General features: G+C 47.3%; 2 protein-coding genes across 3 annotated transcripts in view; one reads left to right on the forward strand and one right to left on the reverse strand.

Moving 5' to 3' along the window:
* The first annotated feature begins 3,266 nt into the window (after nucleotides 1–3,266).
* Aldh1a2 (aldehyde dehydrogenase 1 family member A2) overlaps nucleotides 3,267–17,577 on the forward strand; it is a 59,716-nt gene continuing 45,405 nt past the window's right edge. The window contains exon 1 of one of the 2 annotated variants that reach the window (XM_048332768.1): nucleotides 3,267–3,403. In XM_048332768.1, coding sequence (XP_048188725.1) covers nucleotides 3,287–3,403 — 117 coding nt within the window. In that variant the 5' untranslated portion in view covers nucleotides 3,267–3,286. The remainder of the gene's footprint in view (nucleotides 3,404–17,577) is intronic. The other variant, XM_048332769.1, reaches the window with a different exon arrangement.
* On the reverse strand, nucleotides 11,445–11,824 carry LOC125340883 (60S ribosomal protein L39-like). The gene has a single exon (XM_048332770.1). The coding sequence runs from the start codon at nucleotides 11,759–11,761 to the stop codon at nucleotides 11,606–11,608; it is 156 nt and encodes a 51-aa protein (XP_048188727.1). The 5' UTR covers nucleotides 11,762–11,824; the 3' UTR covers nucleotides 11,445–11,605.

Below are 17,577 nucleotides of genomic sequence, written 5' to 3' on the forward strand. Positions count from 1 at the left end.
TTCTCTGACTCCTGAATAGCCAGGATTGTAGATGTGAGCTACTGGTAGCTGGCTTGTGCTTTATAGCTTCTATGGCACCTAGAAAAGTATAAAGGCCCATGAGAATTAGTGAAGGGGCGGTCTCCTTCCTCACTCTCTTTTGGCATGGATCCCCTTCTTCTGTGTTTCCAGTGGTCCAGTGGCTTTATTCCAGGCTTACTACAGAATGGGCTCTGCTGTGGGCTTTTGTGTTTGTTATACACTCCGTGCCAGTGCTTGGCACAGTACATGTAGTCAGTGATTTTTTTTTTTTATATTGAACTTACTTGATTTGACTTCTGGGGTTGACACCAGCAGCCAAGGACTCACAGACGCCCTAAAGAAAGGGGGCATACACCTGCCTGAAGGACCCCCCCCCCTCCTCCTTTCTTTAGTTCTGGGTGTTCAAACTGGATGCCTGTGTCCCAGCCTTGAATGTCTCCCATTTTTGCCCTATGCTTTTCACACGGCAACTCGTGTGGTTGAGAAGAGGTTCATTTTCCTGGTCTGCTGTCAAGACCTCTGCCCAGTGTTCCTTTCTCATTATCTCCCCCGTTGCAGGGAGACACAAGGACTCCTCATTCACCGTGGTTTTCTGCTTAATAGGAATGTGGGTTCTGTCCCACGAATTCTCACAGAATTATTTATGCCCAAGGGTCCCCCGAGGTGAATGCTTGTATAAGCTTGTATAAGCCATAAGCACACCCCTGCCACTTGCTCAGGGTGCTGACTGCCCATTCCCTGAGCCCCATGAGTGGTACTTAGGTTCTAAGCTCAGGGCTTTCGGTGGCACATTTAACTGTTCAACACTATTGTCCTTTTCTCCCCCCCCCCCCAAATTAAAAGGTTCTTTAGTGAAAGTCTTTCTTATAAACTGACTTCTGTGTAAAACGTAGCTGAATTTCCAAGATGATCCCCCACCCCCAACTCAAATTCAATTTCCTAAGGATTATTTATCACTCTGGGATAAAAATACATCCAACTAAGTAAGCGCTTAGCTTTCAATCTACAACCCTCACTTGTACATACACTCCGTCAGCTGCAGAGGGCGCTAGTGCCTTTCCCTCAGGCCCTGCCGACCGGACTGCATAGCTGGTGCCCTAATCTCTTCCAATCCCTTAAATGTAGTCAGAGATAAAATCCTGAGCTCATCCCTGTACCCAGATAGAAGCCTCTGGAATACAGATGAAGTGGAATCTGGTCCTAGATCAAAGGCAAATTGAGTTCTCACTTTTAAAATAGTTTCCAGGGCGTCCCCCCAAAGTGGAAGATAACAGTTCAAAAGGAAAGAATCCTATTCTGTGACAAGGTGAGGGTTTTGGAATTCTAACCAATTAGTAATCTACTCTGACACTGCAAATATCCCTTAGCATAGAATATAGCGACCAGAGGCTGTGTAAAGGAAAGATGGAGTTAATATCTCAGGAATTTTTATGGTTAATAAATGCCACAATCTCTTACCTCTTTTTCTTTTGGATGTTAAGAGGACAAGGATAATTAAATGAGCATTTGAATCTCAAATAAAAAGTTAATATAGACCTTAAATGAAAAAACAAGTGAATTTATTTTATAGAAAGTATTCATAATGGGTCCCACACACTTTATTATTAAGCATTGCTGGCTGGAAAAAAAATATGGTAAGCTCTTTATAAGCCGTTGTTAATAAATTAAATACAATTTCTCTATAAATACACTTTGCATTAAGCTTGCCTGTTTGCGTTTTCAGGGAGACATCGCAAATAAAGTGGCCGGCGTACCCCATTTGAGATGAATGAGGTCGTTAGAAAACACTTACATCCGCAGTAAAGCACGCAGATGATTCTGCATACAACCTAAGGGCCCTAAATTTTTATTATTATTATTTTTTAATATTTCAAACAACGTGCCTCTTTCAAATCATTAGCCGGAGAGACAGTTAAGGAGCTGATTCAATTAGCCCAGAAGAGAGCAATGCTCTGACGCGTGATTTATTTTGGAGGATAAATTAGAATGCGTGCGGCTGTTGGAAAAGGTAGGGTGTGATGCACACGGGAAGGCCCAACGCAGCCCGCGTGTCTGCGCCCCAAATCCAAGCCGGACATGGCAGCTGCTAAAACCCGAGCGGCGGGGCACTGGCCTGCACCAGCCTGTAGGCCTAGCTGCTCTGGAGGAGGCCGAGGGATTGTGGCTCAAAGCCAGCCCGGCCAGGAAGGGTCTGTGCGACTCATCTCCAGTGAAAAGCTGTAAGTGGAGCTATGAGCAACAAAAGAGCTCAGGGACAGCGCCCCGGCCCCGAGTTCGAGCCCCAGGCCCGGCCCAACGAAACAAAACCTCAAAACCGCGCTTTCCCTGTGGGCCCAGACTTGAGCCCGTCGCTCGGGTCCTGGTGAGCGGGCGCTCCGGGGTCTGGATGGGCACCCCACACCCCCACTCCCCCTTCCCGCCCCCCCCAGGCCGGCCCAGCCGCGAGGGGAGACGCTGCACCGCGGCGCGGGCGAGGCGGGAGCCCGGCCCAGGGCGCGGGGACCGGGGCGAGCAGGGAGCGGCCTGGGCGGGTGCGGGGCCGGGTGCGGGGCCGGGCGAGGCCGGCGAAAAGGGGCTGGGAGGGCGGGGAAGAGACGGCGGGGGAGCTGGAGACCCGGGCCGGGTCCCCGCCGGGCCGCCTCCGCCGGGCCTCCGGGGCCGGGCCGGGCCGGGACGGCAGGGGGGCAGCAGTTGGGCGGAGAAGCCCGGCGAGGGCCGCGCGACTCCCACGGGCGCGGGGAGCAGCGTGGGGCGCCCCACCCCCTCGGCGCCCCGGCCCCGGAGGGGGGGGAGCGGCAGGGGGGGTCGCTGCGGACCCCTGGGGCCCCCTCCGGGGTGGGGAGGACATCTGAGCGCCCCCCTAAAAAGAGACCCGAGGAGCCAAGGGGTCGCGGGGACGGCGGGATGCGGGGCCTCGAGCCCCCCCCCCCCCCCGGCCCGCTCTCCGGGGAGCCGCGGCGGCCCCTCCTCGGGGCGGGCGGCCGTCGGGGAGCGCGCGGCCGTGCGGGGGGCGCGCGGGGGGCGCGGGCTTTATGTAAATCGGGGCGGCCCAGGTGGGACGGCCCGGCCCCCGCGCCCCGGCCCCCCGCTCACGTCCAATAAGAGCCGCCCGGGCCTGACACCTGCCTATAATACCGGCGCCCGGCCGTCCCGCGCGCACCGCCGCCGCTCCGCCCGCGCCCCGCGCCCGCCGCCGCCTCCGCTCCGCCCGCGCCCCGCCGCCCCGCGCCCCGCCGCCCCGCGCCGCCCGCACCGCGGGGCCACCATGACCTCCAGCGAGATCGCGCTGCCCGGAGCGGCGCCGCCCGACGCCGCGGCGCTCATGGCGTCCCTGCAGCTCCGGCCGTCGCCCACGCCCAACCTGGAGATCAAGTACACCCAGGTATACGGCGGGGCCCGCGCCCGCGCCCGCGGGGCCCCGACCCCGCCTCCCGACGGGCGCCCGGGCCGTCCCCGCCCGGACCCGCCGCCGACGTCCCCGCCGCGCGGCCCGGACGCCGCCCGGGACCCGGCCCCGAGCCCGAAGCGGCGTGCGCGGCCGCCGTCAACGGCTCCAGCTCGCTCGGGGCGGGGTGGGGGGTGGGGGGGTGTACGGCTTCGGTTGTCCCGGTGCCCGGCGCCGCCCCGAGGGCGACGGGGACGTCCCGGCGTGCGCGCCCCGCGGGGCCGCCGCCGACCCCGGGGCCGCTGGGCTGAGGGGGCCGAGCCGGGTGCGGACGGCCCCGGGCGCGTTGACAGCGCTCACCCCGGACCGGGCGGAGGGAAAGGGGAGCCGGGGTCGGGAGCCCCGGATTCCGCGAGGGCGCTGCTTAGCCTTCCACGCGCCCCGGGAAAGTGCGAAAGAAAAAGGAATCGGTTGCACGCGTGTGCACACCGGCGAGTTCGCGCGCGCGTGTGTGTGCGTGCATAACGAACTCGGGGTGTGTGGGTTTCTCTGCTGGTTGTCTGGCAAGGGTTTTTTGTTGTTGTTGTTGTGGTGGTCGTTGTTGCACCGCAAGAAAAAGAGAGAAGGGGAGCGGAGAGGAGGGGGGCGCGCAGGGGAACCGTGCACGTCCGCCCTCAGCGCCGGGGGAACCCACGTCCCCTCCACAAACCCCGACCCGGGAGGGCAGAGCCCGGGGGCCCCCACCCACCCCATCGGGGGCTCGCCCCGCCGTTCCTTGCAGGTTTTGTTGTATTTATTTTATTCCCTCGCGCGCCCCCCGCCCCCCTCACCTTCCCGTCCCTTCCCACAAACCCGGGGAGCCGTAAATAAATAGGCGTGCGGGCACAGAAGTTGGCCAAAGCCGTCTTGCTGACTCCTACGGGGACTCCCCGAAGTTGGTGGAGAAGAAGTCAGTCGTGCCGGTGGTGGCTTTCGTGGGTGAAGGAGAAATAACTTCTTTCCCTTCCACCACCACCACCATCACCACCAACACCACCATCACCACCATCACCACCATCACCACCACCACCACCACCCCAAAAAAAAAAAATCCGAAACGTGAAATTGTCACTTTCATTGAGTTTTAGGTCACCCTCAAGACGATTCCTCAGGCGTTTCCAGGGCCGATTGAGAGGGATTTCATGTACCTGTTAGCTCTTTTTAGGTGGTGTGACCAATTTTCTGAAAGCCGCCTTAATGACAGGTCATTAATGGTTATGGCCCTTTAGGCGTTGTTTGCATAACAATGCTGGCTGTGGGGCTTAAAAAACGGGCAGAGAAAGCCCGAGACATAAAAAGTTCACTTTTATGAGGGTCTCTAACCTCTTCAGGGGCTCTTCAGGGGTCTGGGATTGGGGGGGGGGGGATTCTACGTGTCAAAAAGGAGGGCCTGACCCGCCCCAGATTTAGGACGGTTTGCTTAAATCTTACTTTTGATCGGATTTTCCTAATCACCACTGGAAGTCGGTGTTGTGTGTGTGTGTGTGTGTGTGTGTGTGTGTTTAATGGTATTCAGTAGGTGTCTTAATTTCAACGAAAAGTCCATTCCAGTATCCCCCAAACAACAACTATCTCCTTTCTTTTCTCTCCTCTTCACAACTGATTTATAGCTAATTGGAGCCTTCAATGTGGAATCTTTTAGCTCCGGGAAGACTTTTATCCAGTATCCTCTTTCCCTCTTATTACAAAGAAAAACAATCAGAAAATGAAATAATGGATCGTAACTCGATTCTTAAATTTGTGGGGAGGGGGCACCTTATTTTTGTCTTGACAAACAACCCTCATAAACACTGACTGGCACTAAACTAAAATCGGAGCTCTTTCACAAGAACTTGTAAAATCAGGTAATTGTGAACAGTGCCCTCAGTTCTCCTGCCTAGTTCTTTAGTGAGACTTCTAAATTTCCTAAGACAAGAATCTTGGATGCCCAGTTTGGTTTTATTATTTAACATTTGACGGGGAAGCTTGTACTTTTGATAGCCCAAGGTAGTGGCTGGTTTGTTTTGTTTTTACTTGAAAAAGATTGAGAGAAGCTTTGAAATTCACTTATGATAGAAAGGGAGGGAAATTAGTGCCCTTCACACAGAACAAAGAAGGCAGAATTCTCCACCCACATCCCCTTAGACCAACCATGCCATATTATATTAGGGGAAAAAATTAAGGTAGTGGGGTAAAAATATTTAGTATGCCTTAATATTTGTTGGAAAACACATAGGAAACAAACACAGCATCTTCATCAGATAACACGGTTGTTTTAGCATGTACCATTCATGTGTCTTGTTCAGTAGGTCTTTCCTGCAGGATTTTACAGTAGGATGTTCTCCCCGTGTGTTTATAAAGTCATTATTTACAAATAATGCCTCCGATGAGAATTTTAAGCAGTGTGTGCTTGAATACTTTGCTCCCCTTGTCTAGGGAACTTGTCTAGGGAACAGAAGTAAGTGTTACTGCTTTTGCCTGTCAAAGATCCACTGAAATGCCACAGGAGAGTTAAGTCTTCAGCCAGGTGAAGCTTTGTATTGGTTTTTAGGCAATTATACTTCATTGTAAAAAAAAAAAATCTGCTCACGTCTCTCAAGGGCCAGTGTCCATTTTAGACTGAAGGTAAGTGGGAAGAGCACATTTAATGTGTCCATTTCTGATTTTCTGCTATGGTGAGCGAGATCCTAGGCTTTTTTACTATGATGTCTGGTAAAGGAACGTGTGTTTCTTTTTCAAGACTGTGTTAGTGAGCACCATAACTGGCTGGAGCTGTGAAGAGCCTTGATTTGGAACTGAACGTCTGTGAATGCACACCATTGGTTGGTGGTGCCCTAAGGAGATGGAGAAACACAGAACAGCTAGTATACAATTCTGATGGCTTTTAGCTGTGCTTTTATGAATTGAGTTTTTCCTGAGTTGTCTCTGTTTTATCCCATCTGGTTGTTAGAATTTGGTATGGCTGACCAGATTATTACAAGATTGTAAAATCAAGGTTTAGCCATCAACTGACTGTCCCTGATTTCAGAATATCTCTCCTGCAAATTCCTGGGGTCTTTGAAACTCTCTCTCTCTCTCTCTCTCTCTCTCTCTCTCTCTCTCTCTGTCTCTCTGTCTCTCTGTCTCTCTGTCTCTCTCTCTCTGCCAACTTAATTTTTAATTGTCTTTTAAGTAGTTGTACAAAGGACTTTCAATCCCACAGGTCAGTTTATAAGTCCAATGCATCTTGAAATGTGTTCTGTTTATCCTTTTCTAAGGTTGGCTCCATCTTCTGGATCTCCTAGCACCTCCTGACACACACACACACACACACACACACACACACACACTCATTTCAACTTAACAAAGGGTTGCAAGGGTTGCGTGGTCTATGTGGGGAGCTAGGGCACAAGGAGGAAGGGGACCTGGAATGAGTACTTACCTTCTTTAGTAGAAGAGAAGAATGAAAGTCAGTCAGCTGAAAAATCAGAGCTAATATGCATTGGTTGCCTACCGTTTATTCTCTTACGTATTCATTTAACAACTTCTTAGCGCTGACTTTTCTGGGGTGTGAGTGCAATTCAAATGGAAGGGATAATGGTCACATGCTTTCTACCACCCAGACTTGGTCCTACTCCAGTTGGATTTTGGGAACAAATGTCTCTGTGAGCTGAAAGCCATCTGTGCGCGTGCGACTATTAGGGCTCGAACTCAGGCCTCTCCAGCTCACTTGGCTTTTTGCCTCAAGGCTGTAGCTCTGCCACTTGAGCCATACCTCCATTTCTGGTTTTTTTGCTGGTTAATTAATGGACGTAAGAGTATCATGGACTTCCCTGTGTGGGCTGGCTTCAAACCACCATCGTGAGATTTCAGCCTCCCGAGTAGCTGGGAGGAGCTGGTATGAGCCACCAGCTCCTGGCTGGAGCTTAAAGGTCTTTATTGGAAAGACAAGTGCCTAAAACTGACTGTTAGTATGATAATAGTGTAGCTGATGAATTAGTAATAGATAATGGTAATAACCCTTCCATTGTCACTGACAGTTTTATAGGTGCCTATATTTTAAAAATAAGGCTAGCATTTTCATGTATATTTTATTTAATGATGGCAAAACCTTTTGAAGAAAAGAGTAGAAAGAAATAGGAATCATTGATAAGGAATATTGTATTGTGTCTTTGACTTTTTAAAAAATTAGATTTTCTCGCCACATACCTTGCTTTTCTTGTCTTTGATGCATTTTTTAAGAGAATGAGGCTAAATCTTTATGTTTGTGTTATTTCTGTTGCAAACATTAAGGGGTTATGACAGTAATGAACTTCTCTTAAGGAGTTAATTTTCCTGATTTTTAACTCCTTCACTTGATTTTTACTTATTTATATGTATTGATGCTGGTCTTGTGGCTTTAACTCAAGGCCTGGGGGGTACTGTCCATGAGCTTTTTGTGCTCAAGGCTAGGGCTCTGCCACTTGAACCACTTCTGACTTTGCTGCTTTTTGTTTCCCTATGTTATTTTTTTTTAAGTTATGGGGCAAGATTTTTGCCTATCCCAAGCATTATTTTCTTTAACACGATGTGGTGTCAGTCCAAATGTTTCATTTCAAACCTTTATTCATGTTTTGTCCATTTTGATAATAAATTGTGGATCAAATTGCTTGTTTTTAGGGGACTTAGCAGATTTATAAAAAAGTATTTCTAGAGAGATTGAGGGAAGGGGTGACATTGTCCAAAAAGAAATTTACTCTTTACCTGATTTATATAACTAACCCCTTTGTACATCACTTTTGTAGTAACATTAAAAAAAATTTTAAAAAATGTTTTTGTGCTGGGTGCTGGTGGCTCATGCCTGTATTCCTAGCTACTCAGGAAGCTGAGATCTGAGGATCACAGTTCAAAGCCAGCCAGGGCAGGGAAGCCAATGAGACTCTTTATCTCCAATTAATCATCAAAATACTGGAAGTGAAGCTGTGGCTCTGGTTGTAGAGCACTAGCCTTGAGCAGAAAAGCTCAGGGACAGAGCCCAGGTGGAGTTCAAGCCACAGGACCAGCACACGTGCACGTATACACACGCATTTCTGGAGCTAAATATATATCTTTTTGATGTTTCTATGATCTCCATTTAACCCCAGGAAAGCCAGACAATTTCATCCTAAGATTTGGATTCGATCTTTCTCCTGGGACCCCGCCCCAGTGTCTTCTATGACATAGGTTACAGTTACCATATGGAATGCTCATTTGCTAAGACCCTTCTGGTCCTTTCCTTGTATGAAATGATGAAGGATGTTTGTTTGTTTTTTGTGGTTGTTTTTTTTTCTGTTTGAAGGCTGAAGATTCTCTAAGGAGCCTGTTCTGTAAGATTTGCCTTCCCTATAGCCAGGCTCCTCCTCCAGAGGTGCCTCTTCTCCCTCCCGTCATCAATGAAGCGTGATGGCTAAGAGGGCCAAGCCAACAAGCCTCTCAGGCCCCAACACATGCTCTCAGTGCTGAGTCTCTCCCAGTTGGATAATGAAACATAAATGTTTATCTTTTCAGTGATTTTACTGGCAATTTACAAGGGTCAAACCCTAACAGATTGTCTGCCCCATTTTTGTAAAGTTTTATTGTAACAGAGCCACATCCATTCAGTAGCCCATTGTCTATCTGTGGCTTCTTGGGGACTACAATGAGAGAGTTGTTTGTAGCCGAGACCACAGGGCCTGCATTTTAGAGTAAGTTGGCAAGCTCTTGACTACAAAAACAAGAAAGAACCTGCATTGTAAATTAAAACAGGCGTTTGAGCCAGGCACTGGCGGTTCATGCCTGTAATCCTAGCTATTCAGGAGGCTGAGATTAGAAAGTCATGATTTGAAGCCAGCTAGGCCAGAGAAGTCCATTAGACTCTTATTTCGGATTAATGACCAAAAAGCTGAAAGTGAAGCTGTGGCTCAATTGGTAGAGTGACAGCATTAGGTAAAAAAAAGCTTAGAGATGGCACCCAGGCCTTAAACTCAAGCTTAGGACAGGCATTAGATAGATAGATAGATAGATAGATAGATAGATAGATAGATAGATAGATAGATAGATAGATATAGAATGACAAACAGGTGATAGGTAGCTAGGTAAATACATACATAAATAAATAACCAAAGAAACTGCCATTAGTTCTGATTGTGCGAGACAGTGCATGGGATTTGTGAGACCATCACTAGTGGGTACGCAATGAGCGCCAGCCTTGGGGTTTGAACTCAAGGCCTGGATGCTGTCCCCAAGCTTTGTCTCTCAAGGTTAGCACACTACCATTTGAGCCCATAGCTCCACTTCCAGCTTCCCCCCCACCCCCACCCCCGGGTAATTTGAAGATAGGAGTCTCACGGGCTTTCCTTCCCGAGCTGGCTTTGAACTGTGATCCTCAGATCTTGGCTTTCCTTGGTAACTAGGGTTACAGGCAGGAGCCATGGGCGCCCAGCTGCATTTCTTTAATTTCTTTATTCCCCGTGACAGGTCATTTCAGAGTCATTCAATTCTCCAGAAGCACCACATCTAATGCACACAGTTGACTGCCATAATGTCACCTGGGTTAATTTTTAATTGCCTTGCAGAATTATCTTCAAGCTCCATCCCATTGAACTCTTTAGATGCCTGGCATTCTCCAAATCAGAAACTTCTCATCTTTAGCATTTTGCTATAACTTGTCATACTTTTAAGATACGTTTATTATTTAAAACCTTTTTTAAAAAAATACTGTTAGGGGAGCACTGAGTGACCAAAAGACTCTTTCCAGTGTATTTACAGCAAGGCTTTACCAAGTCACAGAATTCGAAAACACTTCAGGCTTTGAAAATGCCCCCTGGAATAATAATGGGGGTGATTGCAGCACCCTGACTTCTGTTGCAGCTCTCAACTTCCCTGGGGGTAAACGGGGAAGGGGGGTTAATTGCCCTCGAAACAATGTGGTTAAAAATTAGAATGTCTGGGAGTAAACACTCTAATTGTAGTCTATTTGCTTCAGTTCAGCTCTATTGCTCCCAGAAGAAGCTATGCCCTGCTTCCTTTCTTCCCCACTGTCTGGCTTTTGGAGAGCCACATGAGCAGATTCTTTATTCTCGGAACCTTTGGCAAGATAAAAACCTCCTTCTGCCCAGGTAGACATGGAAGTACCTGTATCCTGTCTATAAGAATAAAAAAGAAAAAGATAAGGGAGACTGTTCAAAATAATTAAAAAATATGTATGTGGGAATGGAGCTGTGACTCAAGCTGTAGAGTGCTAGCCTTGAGCAAAAAAGTTCAGGGACAGTTTCCAGGCCCTGAGTTCAAGCCCCAGGACCGCACGCGCGCGCACACACACACACACACACACACACACACACACACACACAAATTACAGGCCATTTCTCCTATAAACTCTCTCCATTTTCTTCCTTTCCTCTCTTGCTTTCCTCAGAGGAAGCATTTATCTTTCTAATAGGTATGTACATCCATATATCCATTTAGTACTAATAAACATTAGGTGTTATTGTTTCACATACTATTTCGTTTAAGCAGTACCTGTCATCCATCTATCTCTGCAATGTGCTTTATTTTTCTTAGCATCATATATGTTCAAGGCTAATCCATGTTTACTTATTTTTTTCTTATCTATTGCCATTGTTGCATATTATTCCACTCTATCAGTGTATCCAATTTCAAATCATTCTTCCTTGGACATTGAAGATAATCCCAATGTCTTGCTGTGAATGTTGTTACAGTGATCGTCCCTTTGTGTGTCTCCCTACGTGCCCGGTGCTGCAAGGGATTGCCAACTCATGGAATACATATGTCTGCAACTTAATTAGGGATGGCCAAATTTCTGACCCACACAGCCGTCCTGCTTCCCATCCCTCCTACCGAAACATCAAAGCCCCAGCGTTCTACCTCCTCACTAGGCTTGCAGTTCTTGGACTTAATCAGATTTGCCAATTTGAAAAAATGTGAAGTGATACCTTGCCACTGTTTTTACTTTCATTTCCTATTTGTCTTCCATTTTGCATCCTTCTAAATTGCCTAGTTTATCATTTGCTTATTTATTTTCTTTTTTTTTTAAGGTTTCACATATTTATTACTGTGCCCATTCTTAAAGTAACCAAAGAAAAATCAGTTTAATATGCCCAACTGTCAGTCCAGGCAGTATTGACGTTCCGGCTTGACTGGTTCATGGAAGAGCATAAATATGTGGGCATCTGGTGCAACTCCTTACAGACCCAGCTTGGTTCTCCTCCAGTGTCTTCTCTTGGAGTTGTACCTGATTTTGTTACCAGTTTTCATCCGAATCCACTGGGGAATGGGGCGATTTTGCTTTTCTTTCTTGGCCAGAAACCGCTTGATTCTGAAAGTCTTGTGAGAAGACATGATTAGAAGCACAGATAGGCGCAGTTACCACGATGGCGAACAAAAGCTGAAGAGCTGCTTATTTATTTTCTATGTATGTGCTTTTTTTTTTTTTTAGTGATTTGTAGTGTGTGTGTGTGTGTGTGTGTGTGTGTGTGTGTGTGTGTGTGTGTGTACCAGTTCTAAGGCTTGAATTTAGGGTCTGGGTGTGCTGTCCCTGGGCTTTTCTGCTCAAAGCTAGTTAGTGTTCTGACCACTTGAGCCACTGCTCTGCTTCCAGCTTTTTTGGTGGCTAATTGGAGATAAGTGTCTCATGCATTTTCCTGCCCAGGCTGGCTTTGAATCTCACTCCTCAGATCTCAGCCTCCTGAGTAGCTAGGATGACAGTTGTGAGCCACAGGTGTTGAGCCTGTAGTGATGAAAAAAAATTCAACATTGCAGTCCATTGTCAGTTATACTATACTAACATATGAGTTGTTCATGTGTGTTCTTTGTTTATAAGCATGGAGAAGACACGTATAGGTGACATTCTGAAAAGAAAGAATTCCTTGGAGAAAAGATCTTGAATAACTGATTCCGTGCTGTGCTTTATCCTCTTAGCATCCCAGAGGAATTTCATTATTCCTTATACCAGGCTTGAAATAGCACAGTACTTCGTGTTTTGTTCATGCTGTAACTCCCTGTCGAAGTCAGAGCTGCTGTTACACATTTACCTTTGTGTTTGGATTTCATAGGTGATTTGAGCCAGGTATGTGTTCCTTGAAGTTTACAGAGCTATTGTAGAAGAAGGGCGGCTGCCTTTCTGTGTCTATAGCTCTGTGTGAATAAACGCCTAACAGTGTTGCTTGCGTGACTTGTTTATAAGTGAACTTATATTCTCTGAGTAACTGTAGTAGTTATTTGCATCTACAGATAGTGCAGCTTTTGTTGTGGTGCTTGTATTTTCTGGGTAACTGCCCACTCCTCTGCTAGTACTAGCTTCTGTAAACCACTCATCTGGGTATTTCTGAAGCACCTAGCTCAGTGTCCAGCAGTGGAAATTCTTCAGAAATTCTCCAGTCCATGAATGCTCTGTGTGTGTGGGTTTCTTTGTGTATGTGTGTGCCAGTCTTAGGTTTTGAACTCAGGGCCTCAGGTCTGTCCCTGGGTACTTTTTCTCAAGACTAGTTCTCTACCACTTGAGTCACAGCTCCGCTTCTGGCTTTTTGTTGATTAATTGGAGATAAGAGTTCCACAGTCTTTCCTGCCTGGGCTGGCTTCAAACTTAGATCCTCAGATCTCATCCTCTTGAATAGCTAGGATTACAGCCACCAGGGCCTGACTAATACCTCCCTTTGATAAGGAGAAAATCAAGCATATTAAAGTTTAGTAATTTTTCCAGGGTCAATAATAAAAGGTGGCAATACCAGTATTCAAGCTTTGTTCTTTGCTGTGCTAACAATAAAAGTAAACAAGACAATCATAAGATATCAATAACCTTTAGGTAGTCACCTCTACTGGGTGTTTTTCTCCAGTGGTCTTGCAGTTTGAACTGAGGGCTTTGCACCTGGTAGGAAGGCACTTCACCACTTGAGCTAGGCCCCAAGTCCTTTTTTTGACTTTTAAATCATTTTTCAAATAGAGTAGCCCTTCCTTGGGCCAGTAGCAGTCTCTGATTTTCCTGCCTAAGCCTTCTGTTTTTTTTGTTTGTTTTTGACCAGTCCTGGGGCTTGAACTCAGGGCCTGAGCACTGTCCCTGGCTTCTTTTTTGCTCAAGGCTAGCACTCTGCCACTTGAGCCACAGCGCCACTTCTGGCTGTTTTCTGTATATGTGGTGCTGGGGAATCGAACCCAGGGCCTCATGTATACAAGGCAAGCACTCTTGCCACTAGGCCATATCCCCAGCCCATGCCTAGGCCTTCTGAACCACTACGCCCTGCTTGCTGGTTAAGATGGGTTCTCACTAACCTTTTGCCCTGGTTGGCCTTAAAGTACGATCCTCCCAATAGTCTCTGCCTCCCAAGTAGCCGAGATCACTGCTGAGTCTTTTACCAGGACATCTCACACCTAATTCTTTGCCTACTGCTGCCAAACTGAAGTCAGTATTGTGCGCAACTACCACTAGCAGCAGTGTGAACCATGGAGAAAGGTAGAAGGATTGGGCTAAAGCCATTTGGTACTTGAGGTTTGAATCACCTGGCTAAGTGTGACCAGTTAGTCACACACCATCCCTAATAACACCTGTTGGTTCACTTGTATTGCATTTAAAAAGTGGCTTTCTCCGTTGTGGACATTAAGATTCATGTGGGGTGGTGACGTGTGAGGGTGTTGAATGCAGATACATGCCTTCGAGTCTCCTACCCCCTCCCCTCTGGTAGGCCGACACTGTGTGTGATTTGATTATTACCTACGTGGGAGACACACCTGCCAGCTGAGTGGCCGTAAGTCCTCTGGCGCCCGCCCATTCTGCGCAGTCATCTCTCCCTGTGGCTGAAGAGCTGTCAGGTCCCACTGGCCACGCCGGGAATGCATAGCGGGGAATTCACACCGGCTCCAAAGCTTTTTAAACAAACAGCATTCCAAGGGAGTGGTCACTGGAGTGTATGAATCCCACACAGAAAATAGTGACAGAGTGGGTTTTGTGGTTTTTTTTGTGTGCCAGTCCTGAGGTTTGAACTCAGAGCCTGAGCACTGTCCCTGGCTTCTTTTTGCTCAAAGCACTCTGCCACTTGAGCCACAGCGCCATTTCTGGCTTTTTCTATATATGTGGTGCTGAGGAATCGAACCCAGAGCTTCATATATGCAAGGCAAGCACTCTACCACTAGGCCACACTCCCGGCCCCCAGAGTGTTTTCTTTAAGTTGGATCTTGTAGGCTTCAGATTTCTGTTTTCACTTTCAGAGGAAATACATTTCTCTTTCTCCCTTTACTTCCCACTTGGACTTGCTCCTGTTTTTAATCCTTTCCCTCCCTCCCTCCCTTCCTCCCTCCCTCCCTTCCTCCCTCCCTCCCTCCCTTCCTCCCTCCCTCCCTCCCTCCCTCCCTCCCTCCCTCCCTCCCTCCCTCCCTCCCATCCTTCCTTCCTTCCTTCCTTCCTTCTTCCTTCCTTCCTTCCTTCCTTCCTTCCTTCCTTCCTTCCTTCCTTCCTCTTTCCTCCTCTCCCTTTCTTCCTTCCTTCCTCTTTTTTTAGTGGTGGTACTGGGGTTTGAACTAGGGGCTAAACAAAAGTTCTACCAAGCGCCAAGCCCCCAGCCCTCCATCTCCTTTTTAGTTTTCCCCCAGTGGTATTTGTGTTGTGCCTATCGAGGTGTTCCCCTCAGGACAGGCCCGAGAGGACGCTGCTGGCACCATTAGACTCACCTGCTTCCGTGCAGTGCTTCGGAATGCTTGGGAACCTTGGCCTCCCCTTCCAGCTGTTGGCCTGAGGGGTCCTTAGGGAAACCAGAAGCAGCGAACCTGCAATATCCACATTTGACTTCTGCGATCCCTCTTGAGAATTGAGTAATTACTTAATGGATTGAATCGGTGACACATGCTATTCCAGATAACAGGCTGGGTTGCATTAAATTAACCTTCACAAATGGGTATTTATTGGTGTACTCTTGAAAGACTACATGTGTTGGCTGTAATTGCTCTGGCACGTTTTTTTTCTGTGCTGGTCAGTATTTGTCCTGAGTGCAGTGTTTCTCAGATTGAAGCCTGGGTGGTGGCTTTAGCCATTTAGTGATGTGTGTCGTCGCATTCGACACATTGAGCATAAATCCTGTCTTGTAAACAGCAGGGAGTCTAATGAGATTTGCCCACATTCTGGTGTCATTACCAGGAGCTCCAACCGAGAAAAAGAGAAAGCTTAGGAAAAGCAGAACACAAAGCAGTGGTATTTGCAGCTCTTGATCGTCTGAAGTAAGCCAGTTGTGCCTCCGCATTGGGAATCCATGTGCACACAGTCGTGCGGGTACAGGAGTGCCATTTTATGGTGACAAACCAAACATTTTTGCCTTTAGTGAATGCTCGCAAAGTCACTAGTAACTTAGTTGTAGAGAGCAATGCTATGGGGTTTATTTGTGATTCTAACTCTCCGTTGTAGAAATAGGAAGAGGATTAAAATATAATAGTTACTATATATTAAAAGTATTAACATAAGTTAAAGTGATAGCCTACTACTTTGTGCTTCTTTGGAATTCCTGTGTTTTTTTTTTTTTTATTACTACCATTAAATAATGTCTGTGTTCGATAATGTCACACCCGGGAATATTCTTAATGCTTAGATTAGTTTCCTTCCTGGCCTTGCAGTCTTCCTGAGAGCTGGTAATGATGGCTGCTTCGACACATTGTGTGGTCCATACATCTTGGTTTGGGCAGATGAATAAATGAAGTGTGTGTGTGTGTGTGTGTGTGTGTGTGCATGTGTGTGAATTAGAGAATAAAATCAAGCACAGTAGAGTAGTAGATAAAATGCCTAGACTATTAAGTATTTTGAAGTAACTTCCTTTGAACGTATTTCTGTGAAAGCACACATTTGAAGATGGGAGATACCCCCCCCCACACACACACACCTTGTTCCTCCTTGCTCCTTCCTCTGAACTAGAAACCCCTCAGGATGCTGTGGTCTAAGCACTGGAAGACAAGGGTTCTGGTCCCAGCTCTTCACAATAAATATTTTTATTGAACCAATAACTGAGCACTATCACTCAGTCGTTTATTGAGTGTTGCCTTTGTATTAGGCATCGGAGATTGGAAAATACTTTGTGAGACTGGATAAATTGTTTAAATCCCTTGGACTTAAACTTTTATTACCTATACAATGAAAATATAGAATCAGATGCACCATGCTTAACCCACTTAGACCATGCTTACAAGAAGGGGCCCTGAGCCTGGGATCAGGAAAATGGGCAAGATAACTAGTTGCACTCCTCCTGTGACCCCAGATTTGTATTCAATTTTGTTAAAAATATTTCCCAAGAATATATTGATAATACCATACAGCAGTTCACTGAACTATCCATAAATGATTCTCTTATACGTTACAATTAGTAGTGTCCTAAAGACCCACTGGGAATCAAAATAAAAATGTTTTATGAGTAGGGAGTCAGTAGCATATGCCTGTAATCCTAGCTACAAAGAAGGCTGGGATCTGAAGGTCAAGGTTCAAAGCCAGCCCACGCAGGAAAGTCTTTGAGACTCTTATCTCCAATGAACTACCAAAAAGCCAGAAGTGGACCTGTGGCTTAAGTGATAGAGTGCTAGCCTTGAACCAAAAAAAAAAAGCTCAGGGACAGCACCTAGGCTCTGAGTTCAAGCCCTAGGACTAGCACAAAAACAATAAAAAGTGTTTCATGGGCTGGGGAGATAGCCTAGTGGCTAGAGTGCCTGCCTCGGATACACGAGGCCCTAGGTTCGATTCCCCAGCACCACATATACAGAAAACAGCCAGAAGCGGCGCTGTGGCTCAAGTGGCAGAGTGCTAGCCTTGAGCGGGAAGAAGCCAGGGACAGTGCTCAGGCCCTGAGTCCAAGGCCCAGGACTGGCCAAAAAAAAAAAAAAAAAAGTGTTTCATGATTGTTAGATTTATAGTACTAGAAGTTAGGGCAAGAGAATTCCTTGCTTCAGGAAACACCAACTTTCTTTAACTTGATAACAGGGATAGGAAGGAGAGGTTGGAGGTTGCTTCTCCTCCAAGCTGTTCCAACAGCTTTTCTGCCAAGCTAAGCTAAGCTCATGGCAGCCACGAACGGCTGGGAAAGCCAGAGGCCAGGGAACTTGTCAGGGGCTTTCAGCTTTTCACTGAGTCTAATAGAGACTTAGCACTTGGCAGGTCAGTGCCATGGCTCTTTGTCTCTGACCTAAGAGATCTGGAG

This window comes from Perognathus longimembris, chromosome 23, assembly GCF_023159225.1.
Source record: "Perognathus longimembris pacificus isolate PPM17 chromosome 23, ASM2315922v1, whole genome shotgun sequence".
NCBI classification, from domain to species: domain Eukaryota; kingdom Metazoa; phylum Chordata; class Mammalia; order Rodentia; family Heteromyidae; genus Perognathus; species Perognathus longimembris.

Excerpts from the sequence above, each read along its gene's own strand:
- LOC125340883 (XM_048332770.1), bottom strand. The coding sequence starts at position 11,761 with ATGTCTTCTCACAAGACTTTCAGAATCAAGCGGTTTCTGGCCAAGAAA.